This window comes from Cyprinodon tularosa, unplaced genomic scaffold (assembly GCF_016077235.1).
Source record: "Cyprinodon tularosa strain WSP-4 unplaced genomic scaffold, ASM1607723v1 ctg27, whole genome shotgun sequence".
In the NCBI taxonomy this organism is placed as follows: Eukaryota; Metazoa; Chordata; class Actinopteri; order Cyprinodontiformes; family Cyprinodontidae; genus Cyprinodon; species Cyprinodon tularosa.
The window spans coordinates 2164291-2187245 of record NW_024038974.1 but is presented as its reverse complement, the minus strand read 5'-3'; the positions used below and the strand labels follow the sequence as shown (position 1 = coordinate 2187245).

General features: G+C 36.9%; 1 protein-coding gene across 6 annotated transcripts in view; it reads left to right on the top strand.

Annotated features, from left to right (window-relative positions):
- The window catches only part of atp11c (ATPase phospholipid transporting 11C), a 60525-nt gene that overhangs the window by 4502 nt on the left and 33068 nt on the right, over positions 1-22955 (top strand). For 5 of the 6 annotated variants that reach the window (XM_038289511.1, XM_038289512.1, XM_038289508.1 and 2 more), the window contains exons 2-3: positions 14786-14905; positions 17282-17371. In XM_038289511.1, coding sequence (XP_038145439.1) covers positions 14786-14905; positions 17282-17371 — 210 coding nt within the window. Of the gene's footprint in view, positions 1-6897; positions 7008-14785; positions 14906-17281; positions 17372-22955 lie in introns of those variants that run through there. The other variant, XM_038289510.1, reaches the window with a different exon arrangement.

Sequence of the window (22955 nt, the reverse complement as noted above, 5' to 3'; positions counted from 1 at the left end):
CAAAAAAATCTCTTTTTAGATTTTATCCTGTGCACACAAGTAAAAAGTCAAGGGGTTAGAAAAATGTGTTTATTAATGAATTGCAATAATTTTTTCTTACATTTAAACCTTGATCAGGCAAAACGTACTGAATCCGTTTAGTATCTCCTGTCAACAGGTTTATGATATACAGTCAACATTTCTTAAATTAAATGTATTCCCCCTTAATTTGAGCAGATAAATATTATGATCTGCCAACTGAATGAGTGTTTTTACCCTTGAAATAAGAGAAGTAGATAATGTGCACTTGAAATAAGACAAAGCAATTGTTTTTTTTCTTATTTTAAATGTAAATTGACTTGTTCCACTTGCAAAGTGTCTCACTTAACCTCCTCAATTGACGAAAAAATGCATTTGTTTTAAGAAAAAATGATTTATGTAGATTTAGAATTTTTTTCCAGCTTGCGTCTGGCTGCAGACCTGTGCTGTGAGGTCTCCCTCACTGTTAGGGCTGGACATTTATTTGAAACCTTTCAAAATAAATGCAATATTGATTCAAAACCTTTTAAAATAAAAGTAAGTATACCAGAAGTGTTTTTGCATTTAAATGCAAAAAATCTGTTTAGTTGGAAGGTTTTGAATAAAAATCCAGAATAAACGTCCAGTCCTGACAGTCAAGGCCACTTCACAGTGCTGGTCTGCAGCCAGATTGTTTTGGAAAACGGGAAGATCTGAGATTTTCCCAGTGATCTGGTTGTTCACATCGTGGAGATGCTGTCACCCTGGTAGTCAGGCTGTTGTCTTGCAGCACCACATTGCAAACACTCCACTTCTTAAGTCTGGCTGATCTACTCAGTTTGTGGCCTTGGAGTGAGCACTTGAAAAGTGCTATAGGGCCGTTGTCAGATGGTGAAGTGAGGAGATCTGAAAAGCTTTTCCTATAAAGCCTGGGCAATAAAAACAAAATGCCTCTATGGAGGTGACGACTCATAGGTTCATAGTGCTGCTTATGGTATTCATCCACACACTTCTTACTTATAGCCTACTAAAGATGCTGGAGAGTTATAAAATTATTGATGGTGCAGCAAATTCTGCAGACTGACAATAAAACCTAGATTTTTTTTTGTTTTTGTTTTTTACATTTATTCATTTTCAATGTCTATTAATTTGATATGCAAAAACACATTTTACTTTTGGTTAAACTTGCATGTTAACTAAAATGTCCCGTTTCCTGTTGTGGTCTGTATAGGGTAGTAAAGTAACACAATCTGTTATTAGCAGGTAAATAAGTTGGGCCATGTGTTCAGGCAGATGGCTAGCAGTTTACTGCTCTACAGAATGCTCTTGTTAGCATGCCAAGTGTACTTTTTTATTTTTTTTTATTTTATTAAAACTGTACCTTATTAGAGGGGTGGGTGGTACTCATTCAATATAAAATATTTCCCAAAAACTTAAATTTGTATTGCTTATTGGCAAGAATGTGTTGCAGTAAATCTCAAACACTACAAAATATGTTATAAAAAACAAGAAGTTAAATTCATTTGAAGTTAGTTTTGTAAGCCTTTTTTAGAGCCACCTCTTCTTCCTGTGTCTTTTTTTGTAAACCGGTTGATACAGTATATTTTTTTATGCCTAACCGCAGTGACTGATCTCATTTTTAGCACAAGGGGTTGTTAAAAGGTGTAAAGAATTCTTTTTATTTAAAAAGCTTCAGGGTCAGAATGAAGGATGACAGGCCTGATGTTATGACACAAATCCCCTTAACCTTACTCACTGTTAAATTTGGACAGTAGTTGCATGTAAATCTGTATCTGATGAGATATAACTTTATGCATTTTACCCAAAGTTAATACACTACAATAAATATCAGAGGCACAATGTTAAAGGTACCTGCTTAATGTAGTGTAGTTGATTTTATTGACGCAGTATGACAACAAAGCTTGCCTCAGGGGAACCACTCCACTTGTACTAAGGTTGTTTCAGCACTGACTGCCTCTCTCCCTTCAGCCTCTCTCTCCCCTCTTCTAATTCACAATACAGATTTACATCATTTTTCCTGTATTGTTGAGAAAACAGTCATTGCATTATTGAAAACTGAAGAACTTTGCGAGTGTGTGTTTTCAGAGGCACATGCAGAAATAACTGCTTCCTCCTAGCTACTTCCCCCAGACCCAAGTTCTCAGAAATGCAGGAGTACAATGGTTTGCTTTTCTTATTGTCTGCCCTGCTGAGTTGCAACCAGCTGTGAGCTGCACATGTGAACGACCTTTCTCAGAGTGATCAGTTTTTATGTAAATAATCAAAATCAAACAAGCGAAAAGTGAAGCCATTAAAGCATGATCAGAACAGATTAAAAAGAGTAACAATAGACTGGATGAAAATTCTTTGTTCTCTTTTAAGATTGAATATTTTAGCATTTGGGAGATAAACAGCATACTGCTCTAGGATTTATTTTTATTTTGTGCATAGCTGCCCTCATCTGACTTTCTGGTTATGTTCCACGGTTGTGTATTTCCCGGTGCGCATAGCAGGAAATACATTTTATTATAAACATTTTATACATTTCCCTGATTAATACTTATAAAAAAAAGGTTAATCATTTTTTTTTTACTTTTCTTTTTGATAGATCCATAATAACTTAAGAATGGAAAATGCATTATTGTGCATTACTCAAGCTGGTTGTCTACCATTGTTTATAAGTAAAAAGATAAACAAAAAATGTTCTTTAAAGGGAGTAAATGAAGTGTGATGACCAACACCGGCTGGTCAGAAGGTGTATTGTGTTTTTTATAACTTTTTTTCTCAGGCTGATTTAAATAAATATTAAAATAAGATCAAGAGGCTGACAAATTCCTTTTAGCAGACCTTTAAGCTTTAAATTCCAGGGCAGTCAGTGGAAAATTACTTATTCATACAACCATATGCAAATAGGCAATGTGGGGTTAGGTGTCATGACATCAAAATATGACAGGAGTCGCTGAAATCAAACCCACAACCTTCTGATTTAAAGACTGCTAACCTTCCCACTGAGTCACAGTTACCCTAAAAGCTCAAAAACTTCAAATCCTAAGGCTGTAGGACTACAGCAAACCGCAGGGAGCATCATTATTTAGACATAGATAAAACATGGAAGTATTGAAATCGCTCTCAGGGTTGCCAGCCCGCCAAAGAGCACAACGATGACTTCTGTTGTAGGTGTAAGGCCTAACATTTCTTGTTTATCAGACAGTATAATGAAATATAGTCAAAAAACAGCAGCATATCTGTGTTCTAAGATAAAATCTACTGTGGAACAAAAAAAATAATAGTATAAATCAAAGGCCATATTTCTTATTCTTTGGACAAGATGATAGTGGAACTTTGTTTGTTGTTGTGTTAACTGTTACATTTGCCATATATCCAGCCCACATTTCATAAAAAAGAACATCATACATCTGGTAAACTGATGGTGGTAATGTGATGCTGGTATGTAGAATTAGCAGACAGTGAAAGCAAAACAATCCAAAAAACAACAATGAAAAATTGGCCTAAAATTCATCCAAGGTGATCCCAAACATTTTATTTTTGCCACACCAGCAAAACCAGCCGTTTACTGTTACTTTGTGGAATTACTTCTCCACATAGGGACAAGTTGGTCTTAGTGCTTTTTTTGTTGCTAGAACTTGAAAACAACATCTCGTATTTACTCTACTTATGTGTCTGATGTTCAAATCTTAAGCAATGAATTCAATCTGTACAAAAATACCTTTTCACAGGAATGAAGATCATGATTTTGATGCTGCAGTCATCTTTAGGATTTAAATTAGTTTGTGTGCAATAAACCATGTTTTGGAAAGTTGAGCTATTTAATTCATCAACCCTGTTTGATCAGAAAAGATGTGTATTGATCAGAGCCTTGAATATTTTTGCCACCATCACTCTTGCAAACCGTGAACTTGCTGCTGGCAAAAAGATTTGCTTACTCTGATTTCCTTCGCTCCTCTCCGTTCTCCATCTGGCCTCTTGCACACTGTCCAATAATGGAAATAGGGCCAAAGACGCTCATCTGCAACACGCAGCGGGATAATAAATATATTTAGTGTGATCGAGAAGGCAGTGTGAAGTAAAAGCCGGTTGAAATATGGTGGAAGAAACTGCAAAGTCTTGCATGATTCACTTAGAAGCGAGAGAGAAACCAAAGAGGGTTACACAGTTTTGCACACTTTTTGCACCTCTCCTGTCACTGTTCCTGCCTAATGGATAGACTTTCTGATACCCTTGGTGTGGATAACATTGGAGTGGCGGCCATCCATTTTTTGATAACCAAAGATGGATTTTTAAGGCAATTTCCACTTTCTAGCAGGCAGAAGCCAGATTGAACTCTGTTTGTATCACTAAATAATTCAGATAGCTTCATTTATTTTAAATTCTCTCTCGTATTGCTCTGCCTTTTTTTTTTTCTTCCCTCTAATCTGTGCATTTCCGTCACACTAGTAGCACTTAGAATACCTCCTCATCATTCATATATGTATAAAGACTCATCCAGAGATTCCCTTTTGCCGGCTTCAGCCATTGCTCAGTGTTCGCAGTGAGATGTGAAGAGAATTCTGAGCTGTGCAGGTTTGGGCTTGGTGCAGTTTTTTTTCTCTCTGACTTAGTGTGTTGAAATTGGTTGAGATGTTAACATCTGTGGTGTTTGATCCTTCTTTTAATGAAACAATGTAATAATGAGATACCCTCTGGATATAGGAATGTAGATCGCTGTGAGATTTAATGAGAAATAGAGACATTCTCTTACTATAACACTTTCGTTAGCTTGTATCTTACTTCTTTATCTCCGTAACATTCTCTCAGCCAAGAATTTACTGAAGCTGAAACATATGTTTTTTTCTTTCTCAACAAGAAATGTTACATCTAATGCTGCATAAAAAATGGATTTAACTGAACTGGGTGGAATGCTCATTGAGTGAACCTTTCACTACTGAAAGACAACAAAACCACACTTAGTTTTGTTGCCCTTCAAAGTCTGAGGATTGTTAATTGAATAAGATTTTAGCTTTTTTAGGATGGTCTGTTATTAAATATATTGTCATCAGTAGGGTGGGGACTGATATAGATTTTTAGAGCATGTCAGCAATAGGTTTTACTGTAATAGCCTTTTTGTTGATATTGTACGGCTTTGTGCCAGTGACCCATGGGAGGAGAAAACTATTATAGTATGTATTTTAGTTAAATTCTAACCAAGGCTATACGTGAAAATGGTAAAGTCTAAAGTATCAGTTTGTCCCACACATATATAAATGTAGTGGAAAGGCATTTAAGACTACACAGCTTGGAACTCTCTTCAATTATAGATGAGTGTTGAGTGCAACTTATAATTGTCTCTTTTTTTTTTTTTTTTTTACAATGTTATTGCAACATGCTTATGTGTTCTGTAAAACAGCCTATGCAAGCCATCTATTCTGGACTGTTTGGAATAAGGAGACTCCAAATTTTTTGTATGCAAGCACTGGTAGTACCAAAAATAGTGCATGAATGTGTGGGTCACCACTATAAGTCACCTTTGAAATTAACAGGTTAACCCTGGTTTTTCAAATACAGGACAACCCCCTAACAATTGGCCTTTGACTCGCTTCCTACTGACAAAAAAAGCTGGGTCTGACTCCCTGATAGCAAGCTGTGTGGCCTCTGTCTCCACACTGCTGTTCGTCTCACGCCATCACTCTGGGTTGGTGTTGATGATCTCACCAGGAAATTAGCGGGTCGACCCAGGTCTGATGTTCCGACTGAATGCTGATTGGAGCCAAGCCGTTTGAATGCGATTTAAACTCTGGTCGCTTGCCGTGTCAGTTTACATGTTGACACACGTTAGTGAGCCGTTTCCACTGCCACTAACAGCAGATTGTTCCAGTTTTAAACTGGTTTTTCGGGCAGTGGGAAAGAGGTCTTAGACAAACATGTTAGTTTGTAAGCTATAAACCAGAATTTTTTTTTCAACTGCAAATATTGTAGAACGAACGTCTGTAAGTTCAGCATTTTGTTCATTGTAATGTTTATAATGATGTCTGCTGTTGTCTTGTTGCCACTTTGATTCTTTACCATTACACATTATAGTGCATTGAGCTTGGCATTCAATCAAGATATTTTGTTATTTGGTTCCCAGCAATCGCAAAAAAAAAACAAAAAAAACACATAAATTAGCAACAATATGAAACATTTATTTTGTTACTTTCCACTACTGCCAAAGCTTTTTTGCAAACGACTGTGTTTTCTTTTTTAATAAGTGGATGTACATTAAATATGGGTTTTCTAACAAACGAAGCTTTCCAGCCTTTATAATATATTCCAAAATGGAAGAACAGTGACAGAGATATAGTATTAAATCTTCATGACACTATACTTTTTTTTTTCCTGAGTTCAGTGAATTGCATTTCTTAAAGTTTATAGATACACAATATATGTAGAATTCTTAAAACAAATCACAGCAATTTATGTAAAAAAAGGTCGATATAGATATGTTTCAATAGGTTGAATACTTACAGGCTTTATTTTCACCTTATTTTATACAAAAACACAGTTTAGATCAGTTTGGAATCTGGTGACCTCTTGTTACTGTTGGTAAAAAAACAAAAAAAAACAAAAAAAAAACAGCAAAAATGTGTGTGACAGTTGACATTTCAAAAGATTTTAAACTCTAGCTGTTGCAGGAATAGCTTAGCAAAATTATCTATGTATGGCTTTTTAAAGCAGCCAAGTGATTGAGGAAGCAAGTTGATGTGTGAGAAGTCTTGATGAGTTCCCCTCCTCCCTGTTGTCGAGGGACACGCGCTAATGTAGGCCAGTACCAGCCCATAGTACAGTACACTTTGTGTTTTGTGCTGCTGTAGGGATGCTAGAAGAACAATGAGCCTTTGCCTATCCACAACAGCTCCTTAGGATCAGCCCTCAGTTCAAGCTGGAACATCGTTCCTCTGTGAGCTTATTCATCTTTGTGTGCTAAGAATGTGGCTTTTATACACAAATCAGGTGTTGGTGAATCCAGAATGAAGGTAAATGCTGTTATAGTTTAAGAATCCATGTTTTATTTTAGTTTTTAAGACTATTAACTTTCATGTGTGCTCTTTAAAAGGCACCATATGTCACTGTGTATTATTGAAACATATCTTGCGTTATGTTGATTCTCATTTGAAATGTCTTTATAGGTGATGCTCATACATGCCCATTCATTAAGAAATATATAAAAGGGACTGGCTGTTTTATTTTCTAATTTAAAATGGGGAGAAGTTTAAATTTAAATGTACATAATGATGAATAATGTAGATACTGTCTGCTGCTACCTGTTGTCTTTTAATTTAGGAATTCATGTGTTCCGTCTTTATTGTAAATCAGTTTTTATTTTACCAGTGCATGCATTATTTTCAGAAAGATAAAGTTAAAAGAAGGTGTGTTTGTGTAATAAAAGTATGTTGCATTTTTCAATGAGTATAATCCCAAATATTGTTGTAACGCTTTACCCTAATTATAATGTAGCTCTTAAGGAGCAACATATATCCTCATCGTCATCTTGCCCAAAAGATGCTTAACAGATTGGTAAAACTTTGCAGTTTTTTTAAATTAAGCTGATCTGCAAAGCTAATTTTGAATTGAAAAAAAGTTAAAAACAAGAACAAGTAAGTAAAATTAAAACAAGTAAAATTGTATCATGGTATCTAGAGATGAAACAATTAGTCGGATTAATCAATTGTTGAGATAATCCTCAACTAATTTAGTAGTTGATGAATAATTAACTGGAGCATAGAGACTGTAAAATATGCCTTGACCTGACAGAGCGAACCACTTAGAGCAGAAATTACACCAAAATTGTATTTGTATAAATTCCTTATATAATATGCCCTATCCAGAACTCATTAAGTTGAAAAATTTTCGTTTCACTTGGATTAATTTAATAAAAAAATCTTCTTTAAGGAACCTTTGGCTTTCCGACTATTGATCGATTTATTGGAATAAATAATGGACAGACTAATCGATTTGCAAAATACTCGTTAGTTGCAGCCCTAATGGTATCACTGTACACACAAGTGAATCCTTTAAGATCTATTTATTTTCTAAAGCTAGTGCTACTTCTATTGCTTCTGGAATAATTTAACTTTGATTTAAGGCTGAAACAGAAAACAACCCACTACATTTTGGATTTATCTTATCAATATGCGCCTTTCAGAACTCCTCAAAGGGCATAGGTTTAGCTCTAACTGCTCAAATTCTGTAAAAAAAAAATAAATAAATCTTAAATTAAGCACCTTTTGCTCTCTGGTTATAAATTAAGCGTAAAAAGCTAATATTTTAATAAATTATCAAATTAATAGTAATATGCATTCCCACAATTATCATTACAACTGTTACTGGTAATATTTATTTTGTGAATATTATAAACATATGAAGCAATAAACACCTCTTTAGAATCATATTTTTCAAGTCTTTTATGCACAGAATATTAATAATTCCCGCCCATTCTACTCTTTATGTAATAACTATTTCATTATTAGTAGGTTACACGAAATTATTGGCATTGCGATCTTTAGTGTCTGCACATCATATTCCTCTAGTAGCTTCTGAAGTGTTTCAAACCATGAGGTTTTTATTTTATTTTTAAAAGGTTGGTTAAACGTTGAAAGGTGGGAAATATAATAAAACAGAATATGCTTTACAGAATATCTCTCTTCTTGGAGAGATTGTCAGCATGTTTTAATCCATCCAGTTCTAATAATGTTGTTTGACCCAGGCTTGGTAAAAAAAGGAAAAAGTGATCATGATAGAGATGAAAGACAAGAGACAGTTTGAGAAGTACTTTGACTTTAAATGAAGGACCATTCCCTTTATGAATGCAATTTTATTTATTTATTTTTTTTTGGGGGGGGGGGGGGGGGGGGGGGGGGGGCGCTTTGATCTCATTCTGATTTCATTCCCTCCATTAAAGGTTTACCTAAATTTAATGATCAGCATCATAGATTGACTTTGCCTCATGACATACTCCTTTTGTGTAATGAGTTCACAAAATTACTGCCTCATGTCACATTTAATTGCAGATAAAGTTTGCTTGTTAAAAAAGACACTGAACCTGGAGCATCATCCTAAAAATGATTCGGCTGGGGACAATCTGACGCCCATGAAGTATTTCAGAAAAGATCCTGGTCCTTTGCTCGAACACTGTCACCTTTTATCTATTATATTTGAATAAAACAGTTTGGCACTGAGTCTAAGCTCTATGGTAAAATGGATCTAATAACTGATGACTCATTCTCTTTGGTGAGTAATAAGTATATGTGCAGGGAACAAAGAGGGTTTTTTTATGAGTGGTTTTCTTTGAGGCTTAATGACAGCTTCTGTGTTTTACAGAAGGCTGCTTTTTTTTTCTTTTGCTTCCTGAACACATGGTTCCAAAACCGCAAGACTGCTGATAGTACAATTAGGCACTAATCTTTTGTCTTGCGATTGCAATTTTCAAGTTTATTCAACACTGTATAAGAATTAGATCAAATAAAATGAGCAATGATCAACTTCTGGTTTCCACAAATCTGCTTGTGTCAGAATAAATAATCTGTAACACTGTCACTCTTTTTTTTCTACTAACCCAGCCTTCCATCTGCACACCCTCTTATCAATTTACAAACCTAACATTTTTGCTTCAAAAACCGAATTCCTGATATTTTGGGATATAATGGGGTACTACACTAAGATTTTAATTTGGTATGGACTCAGGGCTAAAAATGACCAATAGCAGTTAAAAAGCTATATTTAACATAAATAATACCATCTTTTCATTGACTGGTTTATATACGAATAGGAATATAAAATAATCACATTATATACGAATAAGAGGAATGTATTGAATTGAAAATATGAGCTTTGTAGATTTTATTAGTGAAAGTAAATTTAAAAATAAGAGTGCTTTCATAGTTTTCCATATTTTTTTGTTGGTAACAGGATGAATTGGTATTGTAAAGGGGTTGGGGTAGTCTTGAACAGTGAGATGGCGTGACAGGACGCATTGTCATCAGACATCGCCAGGACTTTGGCAATAACTCACTGCAGCTTTGCTTTCTCTCAGCTTATTGTAGAGCATCTTTCCTCCTTCTCCTTTCCCTGTGCTCATTTTACAATGTGTTCATAATTCAATTTTGAGCATAATTCAATGGAAAGTTTCAGCCTCAGTTAATTCTCTAATGCACCATTTTTTCCTGGCTTATGTTTGCTTTATCAGTCAATGCTAATTCTGTTTCATTAAGAATAAATCTACTGTCTAATATTGACACACTGAGAGCTGACTCATTTTCTTACTTGCTAAATGCTCTTCCTTAAAGTTCTGTTTGACCTTTTGAAAATGAGGCAAATAAAAAATCCGTCAATCAATAAATCAATCAATAAACTTTATTGTCAACTACAATTTACATTGCAATCGAGATTTCATTTTTCAATACTAACCGTTCATCGCATACAACATACATTGCGGTGGGTGGGTGGTTGGGGGGGCTGAGAGGGGGAACGGTTTTGCATATAGTGCTGCTTTTTTTTGTTTCCTACATTAGCATTTAATGTCTGACTCTGAGCTGAATAGATTTTAGATGTGCATTGTAATTATGTATTAGTTTGAAAAAATAAAGTGAGCCCTGCAATCTGAACTTGAATTATTTTCTAATAGATGCTATTAACAAATGTGTGTTTTAGGGCTTGATGATATGGTTTCAACATTTTCTTTGTCCTCATCTAAGTTTCAGAAAAAAAAAGAAAAATTACACCTTAAGTGACCTTAAGTTAAAGAGCAAGGAAATTCAAGATTTAAACATGCTGGTAAAATAATTTCCCAAAGCTAGTTTATCAGTTAAAGTATTTGACTTAGGCGTATGTGTCTTTATGTTGTTGTAGAATTAGAAACATTAGTTGTTTGTTACGGTAGTTACCATCTTTCCCCAGTGTCTTACACAAAAAGCAACACTTACGACTGCCTGCAGGTTAGGCAGTCAATATCAAGATAACTAGAGCAGTTTTACCTTGATGACTATAATTGCTCTGGCCCCTCTATTTGAAATAATTGCACATGCCGGAAATGCAACTTATTTTTCAATTATTTATTGAGCAAATGGCATTTATTGACCAAATATGTGCAAAAGTGTGCCTTTTGTGTGGTTGTACTGTTGGTGGTGGAATAGGCCATTAGCCGCCCGTCCCCAGCTGGAGGAGGGGGGCGGGGGGAAGCACGGGGCCCCCTGTCTCCAGGCCACCATCACCGGGTCAGGTTTGGTCGCTCTGTCCACCGCTGGCTCCCTACCTCCGTCCGCTGGGGTTCCTGGACCAGCCCCGGAGCCGACGGCTCGGTTCGAATGCCCGGTGTGTTTTGACTACGTTCTGCACTGTAGTCGAGCACAATCTCGGACGGTTTTTGACATTCCCCCCGAACATTTCTTTAGGTATGATAAGTAGGACATGTCTGGGAAAAGGAGGACGTCTGCTCACCCTACCATATCAACAATTCGATGTTTCAGTGAGTGAGTGCTTGTTGCTATGATGCGTATTTGCTCAGCAGCTTCACTTGTTGTAAACCAACCAATCAGCGCACAGCTTATCTAAATATTCATAAGCATGCCATAAAAAGAAGAAATCCTGTCGTTTGATTCTAGGTCTTTTAACCAGGCTTGCATTAGGGCTCATAGAACAGCAAATATGCCATTTTCAGCCCAACTAATGTTACACACCCTATTCAGAGATCTTAAGTACCAGAGCCAAATACCCTATATAATAATTCTATGAACCCTTTTTGTTTATTTCTTATACTGACATGAGAATATTGTCACAGGTTATCATAGTGATTGTCGGTAATGGTAAATATTCGGTTTATCGCTCAGGCCTACTGCAGGTGAGTCCCTGATTTTTAGAATCCTCCCTTTTGGAAATGGAAAAAGGCGTGATCAAAGCATTGCTGGCTTAATTTAGTGTCTTTCCATGAATTATGTTAATCAAGGAGGAGGACCAAGGAGGAGGACCAAAATTGCACCTTGTGAAGAACTCACCGTTGTGGGCTTTTCTGGTTTGAGCAGAGACCGCACACATGAAAACTCCAAAAAAAACCATGCCACTTTCATAATCAGGATTATCCATTATTGCAGGTTGTTTTATATTTTAAAGCAGGAAAGATGGCCTAATCCACCTAAAAACAGTTGCAGAGAGGCAATGTGAGCGGTGTGTGTTTTTTTTTTTTTTTGTTAGCGTCAATTTAAATGTAAATAATCTAAAGGTTGGTAGATGTTGAAATCTGTAGAGTATCACCAAACTATTTTGAGCAGGCGTTATACATAGACATAGACCTTGCCCCTAGTTGTCTTTTCATATAAAACCTGGTTACACATGAGTTGCCAGATCTTGTTGCACTTCCTTTTTTTGCACTTTCCTCTTGTCTGACAGCCAGTCCATCTCAGGAAGAGTCTGTATACTTAGTTGGACCTTAATCATGACATTCATGCTGAGGTGTGAACATTAACTGGTTTTAAAAAAGGTGTTGTGAATTCTCTCTTAATGAGAATTATAAACTTGGGCTTATTGTTTGAAGTGGCCCACAATAAAAACAAGTTGCTGTCTTAATGGAAATCTTATCGATGGTGTCACTCTACTGCATTAATAATGCTCTTGAGTAGTTTAGGATTTAAATGTGTCCTCTTGTCAGAAACAGCCTTTGTGCAGCCTGTAGACCAGGTTGCCTTCATTTGCACCTTCCCTGGCATTCATCCAGGATCAGATGTTCATGGTAATCTGTCCTCTCACCTCCATGCTACAGATCCCCTGCCAGTAGAATAATAATGATAATTCAGTAACACAAACGTTGCTGTAGAGTACAGCTTGTACTGGAAGTGATAACTTTATTTAAGAAAGGGAGCTGAATGGGATTTCTACTTGGGTAATGTTTTGACTGTTGGAGTAGAACAAAAGGACATTGTTTGCAGCATGAATAAGCTAATCCCGCTGAGTGTTTCTGTCACTCCTGCAGAACAGCAGTTCTGTTTGTGTAGTCGCCATCTAGATGAATGCTTTCATCTTTGTTTTTTATTTCAAGGAGGACCAATCTTAAAATCATGCATTCCTTCATTTTTGTTGTTGTTTTTTTTCATTTATTTGTAAATTATTGAGTAACTAAATAACCCCCACTCCAAATAGTTTACATTGAGGAATACAGGGGTGATTATACTCCCCACAGCAGTGTATCGCAGTGAGCTTTTCACAGATATTTTTGATTAATGCCCAATATTGAAGCATGGTCTGCGCTATATTATTCCACGCCACAATGCAGAAGGGACAATCACGGACTAGCTGTTGGTCTAGATACGGCCGAGGCAGTGAGGAAGTGGGGGCAAGTTTATGCAACAACGGAGGGACATGAGGGCGAAAAAGAGCGGGGATCCAGGTGGAAAAGGGGTCCCAGCATTCTTGCGCACCTCGCTCTTCTTGCTGGTCCAACTTCACAATTTGTTTTCCACAATGGTGGTCATACAAACAAATAAGCCGGTAAGGTACCAAACAGGAAACAAGCATAGTGTAGAGTGGACTTAGATTTGACCAATCAGATGTCTCCTGTCTGCGGTCACCTACAGTTTTGGAGAGGTAGCAGCAGACAGTATCTACATTATTCACCGTTATATTCATTTAGGTTATTTTAAATGGGGTGTCAGAAACTCAGAATAAAGAGGTCCATTTTGAGCTCCTTTTTGAAAACACAAATTTCCAACTTTCCTCTCAAGCTCTTTTATTACACTGCATTTCTTTTTACTCTGTTTTATGGTATAGTAATGACTAAATAATAGGACAAATGTGTACCTATAATTTTCCCCTCTTTGTCAGTTGGTACATCAGAGTGGTGCATAGATTTTTCTACTGTTGCTAAGTGGCTGTTTTTAAATTGCAAATTTAATATAAAGATAAGTTATTTCAACAAACACAAACCATCCAATTTTTTTTTCTCTTGCAATTAAAAAATGTATATGCAGTCAAAGCTGATTTAACTCAAGAATTGATTCCTTTGATTTGTTGGAATTTTTTATGCTCTGTTAAGGTTGTTAATGTAACTGTAGGACTTCATTAAGACACAAAAATCCTGGGAGGTTAGCACCATTGCTGGTTGGATCATAGTTATGTGATAAACAACAACAACAAAAAAATAACAAAAAACATAAAGCTCTTTTCTCACTATCCTCATCTTTTGTCCTGTTATTAGTATTAATTAGTTACTAATACTGTAAACATGAGATTGTCGGTCTGTGTTTTCATTTTTGTTAAACTTATTTAATTAGTTAAGTATACATAATGTTACATGAAACGCATATTGTTCAAAAACATAAGAGTAAGTTGCTTCATTTGTACATTATTTATCAATTGATGTGGTTGATTTCTTTTAAATACTGCACATTTAAACAACCAGAAGGCGCTTGCTTAGATCAGCACAGAAAATATGGTAGAGAAGACCATAGAGAAGACCGAATGTCAGATGCTCAGAAGCTTGTGAGGCGCTGCTCGAAACGCACTGCAGGACCTTTTAATGTCCAAAGATTTTGCATCTAAACTAGCTGCGTCTGCTACCTCTATCACGTGCGAGTCAATTTTCGCAACTTTTTTTTACAGCCAATTTAAAAATGATCCTTACATTCCATGCAAGCTTTACGTTATAATATCCACAACAAAGAGTGTTAAAAATCACGTCTTGTTCAATGTTGAAACTTTTAACCAACATCTGAATATGTTCTCTTTTTCTTTTTCCCCTTCTTCCCTCCCCTACTTTTGAATCCTGTAGCTTGGTGGTGATGAGGGAAGAGTTCACAGCAGGACAATCTATGTTGGCCATAAGTCCTCTCTCCCAAATGAAGCTTTTATTCCTCCAAAGTTTTGTGATAACAGGATTGTGTCCTCTAAGGTAAGAAGCACTCATGATTTACGCATTCTATATCATCTAGTAATTACAACATTTTTTTTTACTTTGATGAAAATGATTTTATAAAACAAATAAAAAATGGAAATTTAGATGTATACTTTTTTTAGTTTGAAAATATGCAATAATACCTAGTATTTAATTTTTGGTATCAGAAGCAAGTGTAGAGAACACAAATCCCAATATTGGTCACATTTGGGGGTGTGTAAAAAAAAGTTTTTTTTTTTTTTATTGCTTGGCTCATAATCAACAGCTCAAACAATGACCAGAGTATGTAGAAAGAATGCTTAAAAGGGATAAATAAGACATAAAAGAAGAGAGGATAACAGAATGTATGAATAAAAATCCAAATACCATTTTTGCACCTGTGCTTCACTGTGCTTTACCAGCCTTAGGGCATTTTCTTTCCCTGTTCAACTCCTTGAATGTAAATTGAACTCTAAAGCACCCCTGAGCATTCCCATATCTTTGTTCCTTCCCCTTCTTCCATTCCATATGCTTGTCTTTACTCCCGACCAAGGGCGATCATTTGTCTCTCAAGGGAGCAAAGACTGACAACCTTGTATTTTGGCAGTAAAATACATGGATGATAATAATGAACTAGAAGGGTGAGCAATTTGGTTGTTTTCCCATAGGATTTGAAAGCCTCCCCCATGTACATCCTGTGCGTTTACCCTGTTTCATCAGCAAGCTCAGATGGGTATTTCTGGCTGTGTTGGTGATATCATAAGTGAAGGGGATGAGAAGGCGGGATCAGTCAATGCATGAGAAAGATGGCCATGGGATTTATAGTGGCGCAGTCTCGGTGTACAGGGGCCGATCAATTGGCTCCTGCCGGCATGTCAAGATAAACAGTCTTTAATTACCCTGGCTGTAGTGTTTATGCTTCCTGCCGCTTCTGCACTCTATCATCTTTTTGCGTTTGCACTCTGCAATGACCAATGCATGCCTCTCGTCTCATACGTTAGCTGCTTCTGCACCACAACACTCAGCCCCCATGCACCGCTGCCACCCGCCCTTTTTTCTCATTACTTTTACTCTCTTTTCTCTCTAGCCAAAATGAGATGGGCCATTCTGCTGCCACTGCATTTCAACTCTCTCCCCAAGCAGACTTTTCTCAATATAATCAGTGCCTCATTGCCGTTTCTGTAGAAGTGCTCTGTAAATGCATGTGCAGGCATGTGTTAGCGTTTGCTTTGCTGAACAGGAATATGTTGTTTAGACTAGTGCACAGAAAGTCAAGTAGATAAAAGGGTTTCTTTATGCCCAGTGGTACTGTATCAGTGGTCATGGCCACTTAAACAAAAGCAAAAACAAATGTATTCCTGCTCACTATAGTATACTTAGTGGGATGCTACCATTTAAGGCGCACACAAACTTATGTGAAATTGATCCTGTTTGTGCAGAGTCCATGCAGACTCAAGCCAACTGTAGGTAGTGCAGTGAGGTTCCAAAAGCAAATTTCTTAAAACGGTTTGACTAAACACTGCTTGGCTAGAAAGTACTTTGTGTAAGGGATAAGTTTTCAGACCGAAATGTTTTACATTTCACATTCAGCTGACAAGAATCCCCAAGTAGCGATACAATGCTCAGAGGAACCAGTCCTGCAATGTCTCAGGCACTCTCTGCTGCGTTGACAGGTGTGCAGTGGGTGCTCAGCTGAAGAGAAAACAGTGACCATAACTGGACTTTGTTTCTTTTTTGTAAAGCTAGAAGGCAAAGACGTTAGACGCCATAGTGGTGTGCAAAATTAAGCAGTTTTTATGAGAAATACAGGAATGGATTGTGATATCCTCACTTTTAACTTATCTTTGTAAGAGTACAGTTTTTTTTGTTTGCTTGAATATTTTGATTAATACATATTTTCTCATTTCTAAGCATTCATTTCTTTTTTTTTATCTCATAAAAACTTTTTTTAAGATTGTATATCAATAATGGGTCTATCAACATAAATGCTTTGAAGGTCACTCCCTTAATGTCCTGTGTTAACCAAATTAAATAGGTTTAAAACTTCCCCAGAAACCTATTTACTAGGCAAGTTTGTTCATATAGAACAGTGCAGTAACATGATAATTCAAGTGGGCTGTACTTGAACAGAACATAAAATAAATATATTTTCATATTAAATTAGATCAATATTGAACATGAGGGGCCCCGAGATGGACCCTTGGGGAACACTACAACTGATTTTTGTGTTATCTGATGTAAAGTTACCAACTTACAGGAAGTATCTGTCATTCAAATAGCAACAGCTGTTGCTGATTTAACCCTATCAAGAACTGTACCACAACATACAAACACATAAAATGCAATTGATACTTTTAGTATATCTGACTTTGATGCATGTTTTCTGTCTTGCAGTATACAATCTGGAACTTTCTACCAAAGAACCTGTTTGAACAGTTTCGAAGAATTGCCAATTTTTACTTCCTCATTATCTTCCTGGTGCAGGTAAGGACAGTCTTTCAGCTTGCAAGACCACATCAATATTTGCTGGTGCATGCATTTCTTCTTAAAGGAGAAGTTCACTTTTTAACACTTTAAGCCCATTTTCTGTAGTGTCCAGGATGAAATCGAATGATCGACACCAAAATTTTGACAATTGGTCCTGTCTCTGCTTTTTGGCTCATTTAGAATCCCCCCCTGGCTGCTTCAGAATGGCTTCCATAGTGCATGTCCGATAATGTCCTTAAAACAACCTTAAACGTTCTTTTTTTAAAATATGCTACTCACCGGGTCGTCAGCGCTGTTCAATGACGTTCCAAAAAAAGTTTCGTAAAGAAAAAACGTTCCTGTAGTGTTTTATTTAGCATTTTGTAAATCCCATTGAGTTCTGTAGGAATAGTCAATATTCCGCTGCCACCGGAAACGGAAATGGGGCCTGTTTACACAGTTGTAGTCTTTTCGCTTCACTCTGTGTACTCCGACGTCGAGGTGCTAACGTCTCTGTTAAACACTTTAAAAAACTCTGAAAATGGAATACGAAAGGTGGATTCTTGATTCTCGACGTCGGAGTACACAGAGTGAAGCGAAAAGACTACAACTGTGTAAACAGGCCCCATTTCCGTTTCCGGTGGCAGCGGAATATTGACTATTCCAACAGAACTCAATGGGATTTACAAAATGCTAAATAAAACACTACAGGAACGTTTTTTCTTTACGAAACTTTTTTTGGAACGTCATTGAACAGCGCTGACGACCCGGTGAGTAGCATATTTAAAAAAAAGAACGTTTAAGGTTGTTTTAAGGACATTATCGGACATGCTCTAAGAAAGCCATTCTAAAGCAGCCAGGGGGGGATTCTGCATGAGCCAAAAAGCAGAGACAGGACCAATTGTCAAAATTTTGGTGTCGATCATTCGATTTCATCCTGGACACTACAGAAAATGGGCTTAAAGTGTTAAAAAGTGAACTTCTCCTTTAATTTGCAAAATATCCTTAAGTGTTGATGGTTCAGTGTAACAACATATAGAATGTAAACCTGTTTGAAGGTGATGTAGGAAAGGAAATCAATTTGTACATGGCCGTTGTGAAACATTACAGACATGACATCAGCTCATGGGTGGTTTAACAGTGAGTGTGACTTAACATTGTGTTTTTGCAACCTCTCTAGAAGTTCAGATATTTCTATTTAGCAGAAATAGTAATGAAGAAAGTAAATAGTTGTATAAGATATGAATAAAAATAAAATGAGTAGAAAAAAACCTAAGGTAAACATTAGAATTCCTAAAATAAGAGCAAAGTTGATCCGAGTGGTTTTCAAACCTGATCCTCGATACCCACTAACCTTTGCTTTGTTGAATCAAAGTATTGCATACCTTCCTCAGCAGCCACAGGCTGCAGAAGCCTACAAATCACCCATTTATTTAAGTCACATTCGTAAAGATAGAATAAATTCCTAAAACATGCAAGACAGTGGGTCCTGAAGGCTGAGTTTGAAAACCATCTGCCTATGATTTAAACAAGATCTCCTGTCCAGACGTTGACCACAGCCTCGGTATTCTCATGTGTTGTTATTCTTTTTAACTGCTTTCTTAAAGTGGTTTTATACCATACAAGCCTATAAGTTGATGAGCTGCTGAATATGTCGAAGCAACCATTTTAAGGCTAAATCTTTCCCCCTTTGCTCTACTTTATCACGTGTTAATCGAGGGGATTTTTTAGGAGTTGTTCAAAACACAGAAGGGGCCCTGCTTAAGTGACCTTGTGTGGCCCTTGTGTAGCAGGATATTGTTTATAGTTTGTTAATGCAAACTGAGGTTTCAAAGATCACAACATATTGTCTTAGCACTAAAGAAAGTAAATTATTCTTCTCCCCTCAGAATTGGCAGCAAAAATAAAGATGACTGGATTTTCCCTCTGCCTTTTTGTCCATAATTCCTAGAACTTTTTACTTGACTCCTAAAAGGAGGAACTAGATGCTCCCCTTTGGAAGGAACCTGAAGTATTCCAGTAAACATCTCTCCAAACTAAACAGATGTTAGTTTGGGCTCACTTACAGGGCAGAATCTTTTTTCTCAGCCGTCATACTGACTAAACAAGCTCTGACGGGTAGTTCCCATCACTCCAGCTCTGTAGCTCACAGATGCAGATCTTATCAGTTTAAATAGACCCAAATAATTAAAGTTTTCCCCTTTAATAGCTTTCAACTGCTTTTTCTTAGTTTGTTTTTCAGATTTTTTGGTGTGCCTAAGTGTATTACAAGTAGGCTTTGGCATTGGGAATCCATAATTGACCTGAATCATTTCAGACCTTTTAATTCTCGTGGAATTGTTCACAATTTTTTTTCTTTCGATTCTTAGTTTTAATACTATATATTATCTAAGATGATCCCAAAGAGTTTTCTCTGCAACTGTCTGTGATACAGCATTCAAATGTTTTGCTTAACAATAATTAAGGAAAAGACCAGTGGGATTATATCATACAGAGGATGCCACATACAGCCAATATTATTTAACACCACATAACTCGTCTTTGACCCATTGCACCGCTGTTGTAACGTAGGTTCTCTGAGGGAATTTGTTCCTCCTTTAAATGCACAGTGCATCTTCTGCAGGTAGAACAGAAACTGTCTTCGTACTATTTTCCTCTTACTTTACATCTTAACATATACTTGCCTCATTTTAAACATGTTCTGGATAGAATGGAAGACAGTTTAACATAGATGAGCCTATCTTATAAATAATTAAGTGTAACTCCAATCATTGTTTATTGCAGTTCATTTAAAATCTGTTTAATTTCAATTCAGTTTATTTATGTAGCACCAATTCAGAACATGTCATCTCAAGGCACTTTACAATTCAACCAGATCACACAGTCAAATTGATTCAAAGTTTTCTATCTAAGGAAAAGCAGTTGTTTGCATCGACTCATTGACTCAAAGGCAATCCCTCACACTAAGCATCCTTGTAGTGACAGTGGAGAGGAAAAACTCCTTTAAACAGGAAGAAACCTCCTGTAGAACCAGACTCGGAGTGAGCGGCCATCTGCCGAGGCCGACTGGGGTTCAAGGAGACAGAAGCAGACATGCACTAAGAAGCAGAGATACAAAAGGCAACTCTAATGCTACGTTCAGACCGCACACACTAGAGGCAGCAGAAGCAGCTAGTTTCGATGCAAAGTCAATGGTTGATGTGCATCAAGGTGTAGCCAAGTCAAACAATCAGAAAAGCTGATCTGGGAGCTGGCAGGGAGACAGACACTGCAATGCTGAGGCAGACCATATGATTAATCCTCTGAAACTGTTTATTAATGCCTAAATTAACTTAAATAGTTGAAACCTGCTTGCAAAATATATTGATTTTATTATTCTGGTTCCTGTGTTTAAAAGAAAAAAAGTAATACTTCATGTTAAAATGCATCTCTTTGAGAAGAAAATTCATAAATATTGTATTAGGTTTCATAGGTTTGATATGTATATACTGATGGTAGAAAATAACCGTGATAATTTATAGTAACGTTCACACAAAGTTAGTTGTTGAAGGAGTTGTTGAAGAAATTCAGACTGTATGATCGTATCAAGAATTTGTTAGTCAGGTAGTTTATAACATGTAAACTTCAATGATACTTTTTTTTTAAGAGAATCAGAATCATACAAATTCAGTTGATGCACAGCCCTAATTACAATCATGTTATTTTTTAAGATAAATTCATTTCTGAAATTGTTGTCCTCTAACGGTGCACAATGTCTTGTGGGTGTAAATCAGCATACATGTTTGCATTAAATGTGCATTTTCTATTGCTGTGTTGTAAACAAAGGTCTCAGGTTTACAGTAAATAGAAGAATGTGTTTGTTTGCTTCCTTGAAAAATTAGTTGAAGAGTCTACTGTTATTAATGGTGTTCATTGATGCTGAAGCGTGATAAACTGATTTGGATAAGGCCATTCTTTGCAGGAGCCTCCTTAAGGTAAACAGTTGGTTATATTTCACAAAACATGCCAGTATTTTAGATGGTGTGGAACTGTAAAGTGTGCAGCTGATTTGCACTTGAATATTTTTCCTACAGATATAAAACATCCCACATCCCATGAGAGAGACTATATGCAAATACCCAAACATTGATGTCATTTAACCTCCGACTCTATTCCATCAACCTTTTGTCTCCTCTTCTTCTTCAATCCTAGGGATGCCGTCTTTCTTTCTCTGTCTCTATCACATAGCCCCCCGTGTCTCTGCAGCGCTGCACTGCTGACGTAAGCAGCCAGGGAGCCCTCTGTACTTCACAGCGACACAAATAGACACAGGGGGGGGAAAAAAAAGCACCACTTTTCTATAAATAGCCCCTGTATGTCTTTGCCTGAGTTCAGTCGAACGGGAATAGAGTACTGTGAGAGACAGAGACTGAAAATGAGAACGAGAGAGAGAAAGGAAGACTGGGTAGGAGGACATCAATGCCCTCGGCACAGCACTAGGGACTCTCGAGAGCGGTTGTCTGTTGCTCACCCTGACACGTATCCCACATCAGATTAAGTGCAGCTCTGCTGTACCGCTCTCAAATCACAACCGCATATCAGCAGGAGCACACAGTTCACTTATACTGCAGAGTTTAGTTTATTTATTTATATATTTTTTGGCATTGCGTTTGGTGCATTGGAGAAAGGTGGTGGGGTATCTGAAAGTTTAGTGTAGGAAAAATAGTGTGCATCGTTGACTGTCACAGCACATGGCACAAAAATATGATGCTCTGAACTGTCTTGTTTGTGGTTGTAAACGGTTCCCTTATAAAGTTAAATGAAATGGAACTGTTAATTTTGAGTGTTGTAAATCTTAGGCTACGTTCACACTGCAGCCTGAAGTCACCCAAATCAGATTTTTTTGGCCCATATGCGACCTGGATCTGATCTTTTCATGGCTGTCTGAACAAAACGGATCCAATTTTTTCCCATCAGACCTAGGCCACTTGGCTATGTGGTCCTGAATCCGAAACAAATCTGATCTTTTCAAACTCGACCTGTGTCTGAACGGAAAGGTCGCATTCCTCTGAACTGAACGCCATTAGTTACTGACATGGGTCACTATTCTGCTTCTTGTTACACAGAAGCATCGAGAAAACCAAACACCATGGCAGAAGATGATGCGCAGAGCAGTATTTTTTTTTTTTTTTACCATCTTGAAAAGATTGAGGTTTTAAGGTTTGGAAAGATCGCTAGATGTGCTCCAGCACTATGCATGTTTGCTTCCCTAAACACGGAGCACGCTGGCTTGTGACATAATTGCGTCCTTTACTGCACATGCGGGACATTTAAGCTGTATGAATGCAGTTTACACAGGAGATCACATACAAGTGTTATATTTTTGGAAATGTGAACAGCAACCCAAAAAAATCTGAATTGAGCATCAAGGCCTGCAGTGTGAATGTAGCCTTAGATAGGGGATTAACATTACATTTATGAATAATGGAAAATTTTCTTTATACCTAAAATCATACAGGGCATTTTTCTGTTGGATTGTTGGGTTTAAACTAGTTGAGATCTGCTATGCACCTTTTATGCTGAGCATACGCTGTGTGATTTTTTTTTTTTTTTCAATTGTTGT